At 34.3% G+C, this 4,035-nt stretch overlaps 1 protein-coding gene across 1 annotated transcript; it reads left to right on the forward strand.

Annotated features, from left to right (window-relative positions):
* The first annotated feature begins 1,588 nt into the window (after positions 1–1,588).
* Positions 1,589–2,836, forward strand: LOC133286623 (vegetative cell wall protein gp1-like). Its single transcript, XM_061484061.1, has 2 exons — positions 1,589–2,215; positions 2,342–2,836. The coding sequence occupies exons 1-2, from the start codon at positions 1,589–1,591 to the stop codon at positions 2,834–2,836; spliced, it is 1,122 nt and encodes a 373-aa protein (XP_061340045.1).
* The last annotated feature ends 1,199 nt before the right edge of the window (positions 2,837–4,035 follow it).

Raw genomic sequence — 4,035 nt, forward strand, 5'->3', positions numbered from 1 at the left:
AACAGAATCAGGATTTGAGCTCATTTTTAAAGAATTACAACTAAAATTCAAATACTAAATTAAAGATAAAGGAATGTTGGTGGAGAAGAGAGATATGAAGAGTGAGAGAAGAGGTGTGAATTGAATGGAGGGGGTGAGGAAATATATAGAGCACACATGTGACGTAAGTTCTGGGCGTCACACATGTGACGCCCCATTGGGGCGTCTCTCCCATGGATAAGACGCCCCAATGGGGCGTCACATGTGACGCCCAAAACTGGCGTCACATTGTGCAGTAGATGTGTAATTTTTTACGAAACAACATTAAATGCGTAATTATTTTATTTGAATACAATATTTTTTTTTCCATATATATATATATATATGGTTAAAATCATTTTACACTGGTGTAAGTTATATTTTTAATCTTGATCGTTGATCCCACTTATATTTAAAGGCTTTAATTTTTTAGTAATATGAGTCATTGAATACAAGTGGATTAATGCTCAAGAATAAATGTAAGATTTCTAACTCTTACACCGGTGTAAAATTATCATGCATCCAAATACTCATCCAGTCAATTTTTGCTAGGTGTGTGATAAATGCTCTAAGCTTCTATGCATGCAAATACTTTGAATAAGGATTCGACACGCAAAGGACTAGGACGCTTACCGGTTGTTATATTTACATTTTTTCTTATACAAGCTATCTTGCATGAGATAAGTTTTATTTTATATATATATATATATATATATATATATATATATATATATATATATATATATAGAGGTAGGATCATTTGACACTGGTGTTAACTTTGAAGTTTGACACCTTATCTAAGAGCCGTTAGATCAAAAAAGATCTACGACTCTGATTTGTAAGCATGTGACACCATTGATTTTTTTGATCTAACGACTCTCAGATGAGGTGTCAAACTTTAAATTTGACACCGGTGTCAAAGGATCCTACCCCATAATTATATATATATATATATATATATATATATATATATATATATATATATATATATAAAGTCTATGGAGTTTATATTTATTTTTATTTTTTACATAAGTCTCGTATATTTTTATATACCGAGTGATAAAATTATTTCCAAATATATTAATCAAGGCATTGAAGAGAAATAGTGAAATAGTGGAGAATCAAATTTGTCAAGTTGGCACGTACAACTAGGCAGCTCTTCTATTAATTCATTAATTCACTTGTTCACTATGTAGCTGTAATGTTCAACAGCAATCAGCTCCTGCAAGTCTTGGATCTATACAGAAGGAAAAGGAAGAGAAGAAAGACGCACGTTTGATTTGTGTATGTGTGTCAATAAGAGAGAGCGCATGGATGATGATACCATATACAGCAGATATATTAAAATGCGTAATCCTAGCTGCAGGCCATGCTTGCCCCCATGTTCTTAACTCCTTATTTACTCCTTCTCTAAATGTACACGCTGCATTTAAACCTTCCACACAGATTTATACACACACAGAGTAATCTAAAAAAATAGTGGAAAATAAAAATGTTATTAATTAACAATGTATAAAATATATAAACTATAGTAGACACCTTGAAGTTTGACAATGTCAACTAAGAAACAATGAAAGCAAGTACAGTGATTATGGCTCTACTAGCAATTCTTTTGCTCATTGAGTCTCTTGCTGAAACCAGAACCACCCTTCAATACCAACACAAACATGAACAAGAGTTGAGAGGATCAAGAAACAGAAGATCTAGAAACAAGGTAGGAGGAAAAAGGACAAGAGGATCAAACTGTGATCCATTTTACCTTTATCTATATGATTGCTGTGGCCATTGGCCTTTCCCTACTTTTCCTTCCCCTAACAACCCTTTTGATCAAACACCAAAACCAATATCTCCTAGCCAAAATCCACCACCACTTCCACTTCCACCCTTAGTAACATCTCCTCCTCCATCACCAATAACTTACACACCAAGAATCCCATCTCCACCTCCATTAGTCCAATATTCTCCACCACCTTTGCCACCTTCCCCACCACCACCAGCCTGTCCGCCACCGCCACCCCCACCGCCACCAACTTGTCCACCACCGCCTGTTCGACCATGCTGCCCATTACCACCACCTGCTCCACCTTGCTGCCCGTTACCATCACCATCACCGTCACCATCACCGCCACCTTTGACATTGTCGTCACCACCACCATCTCCACCATTAGTTCCATCACCACCACCACCATCCCTATCCTCACCACCACCACCACCACCATTAGCATTGATAATTCCACCACCCCTTGTCCTTCCTCCTCCATTACCACAAGTCCCAACATTTCCATGGCTATCACCTCCCATTATCACCGATTCTCCACCACAGTTACCAGACATTTCAATTCCACCACCTGCCTCAGATGGTTCCGCCACAGCACCACCACTTGTCCCCATATTTTGGACTCCACCTGAGCCACCGGTAGATCCATTCTCATTCTCACCACCACTCCCATCAACCCCAACTACACCAGACATTTTCTTCCCACCTCCACTCCCAGATAATCCACAAGAACCAACACCATTTGCTTCAACACCGCCTTCTTTTACTATGCCACAAACACCAGATATTTTCATTGCACCACCTTTTGTTCCTGAGTTGCCAGATGAACCACCATCTTTTACAGTGCCACAGACACCAGATATTTTCTTGGCGCCTCCAGTGGTTCCTGAAATTCCAGATAATCCACAAGACCCATTTCCGTTCACCTCCACGCCGCCGGCACCGGATAGCTTTGTTAATGATCCTGAGCCGTCGGAAGAGCCACCGTCGCCGCTAGTATTGTTGCCACCACCGTCTGATTCGCCACCCTTTACAAACTGATGACTGCTTTATGTATATGCCTTATCATATGTGTTTGAATAATCAAACCTTTTTCAACTTTTAACTTTTTCCAATTAAAATTTATTTTATTTTATTTTCACTACGTTATATTTACAATCTCATCTCGTTTTTGCTTATAAATTTTTATAACCAAATCTTAATTGTTAAATTTTATCAATTTAATAATTAAAAATTATTGGGTTACACTTATTAATCAATGATTAATTCATCTTAATTTTATATTTTTTCTAAGAATCAAACCTACGTAACCAGATCAGTAAGAAGAATTGAAATGTTAAGTTACGTGTCAATGTACCTTTATTAGGCAAGGAATTAATAAACTTTACGTGTCAGCATAACCAGATCAGTAAGAAGAATTTTGTATTGCCTACTAATCGTCTAAACCAAGATATTATGGAAAAAAGAAAAGAAATCAATAATTTCTATGACTTCGTCATCTTAAATATATAGAAAAGGTATTACAATATTTTTTTCATTATTTAATTCTATACATTCATTAATAAAGGGCTAATAACTCAATCAGTTGTCACCTGATTCAATCAACCATTTTTATTCTATTGTCTATCAGTATACATTTAAAATAAATTATGTTACCAAATATAAAAAAATAAATAAATTATTTGAAGATGAAATAATGTGGTGGTCTGCTTGGTCGTCTCTACTGCAGGGTTCTCAAATTTAAACCTTAATTAGTTTCCAACCAATAGTCGAACTAAGTTTGCATGCGCAACCTTAAATTAATTATATTTTAATGCAATGTAGAAATCATTTCAAAATAATAAGAATCAAAATTAATATATTTTAAATATATTTTGTGGGTCAATTTTAAAATAAATTCTATGAAAAAAATAAAATTATTGAAAATAAATCATTTTTCTTATAAATTATTATGCCAACACATTACAACTTTGACTTTTACAATTTTTATTTCTTTCGCTGACTGGAAAAGTCAAAATTTATCCATCGATTTATATCAAATTTTGTTTGGTAGAATCGATTTATATCAAATTTACTATCAATAATTATAGGTCATTGTTTGATTATTTTTTTTAATACTTTCCTTTCTTGCTAAAAAAATTAATTTTTTTTTGGAAATTGACCCAAAAATATTTAACATTATTTAAATTTAACAATTTTAAATTTATAAAAATTCCTAAAATTGCATCATAAAATAAAAA

Source organism: Gastrolobium bilobum, unplaced genomic scaffold (assembly GCF_033153095.1).
Source record: "Gastrolobium bilobum isolate Gb01-03AN ecotype WA unplaced genomic scaffold, APGP_CSIRO_Gbil_v1 utg5155, whole genome shotgun sequence".
NCBI classification, from domain to species: domain Eukaryota; kingdom Viridiplantae; phylum Streptophyta; class Magnoliopsida; order Fabales; family Fabaceae; genus Gastrolobium; species Gastrolobium bilobum.

What these genes read in the sequence shown, in the direction of transcription:
- LOC133286623 (XM_061484061.1), top strand. Translation starts at nt 1,589, where the DNA reads ATGAAAGCAAGTACAGTGATTATGGCTCTACTAGCAATTCTTTTGCTC. An exon ending in CACCACCACCATCCCTATCC is followed by an intron (nt 2,216 to 2,341) that starts TCACCACCACCA and finishes TCTCCACCACAG; the next exon opens with TTACCAGACATTTCAATTCC.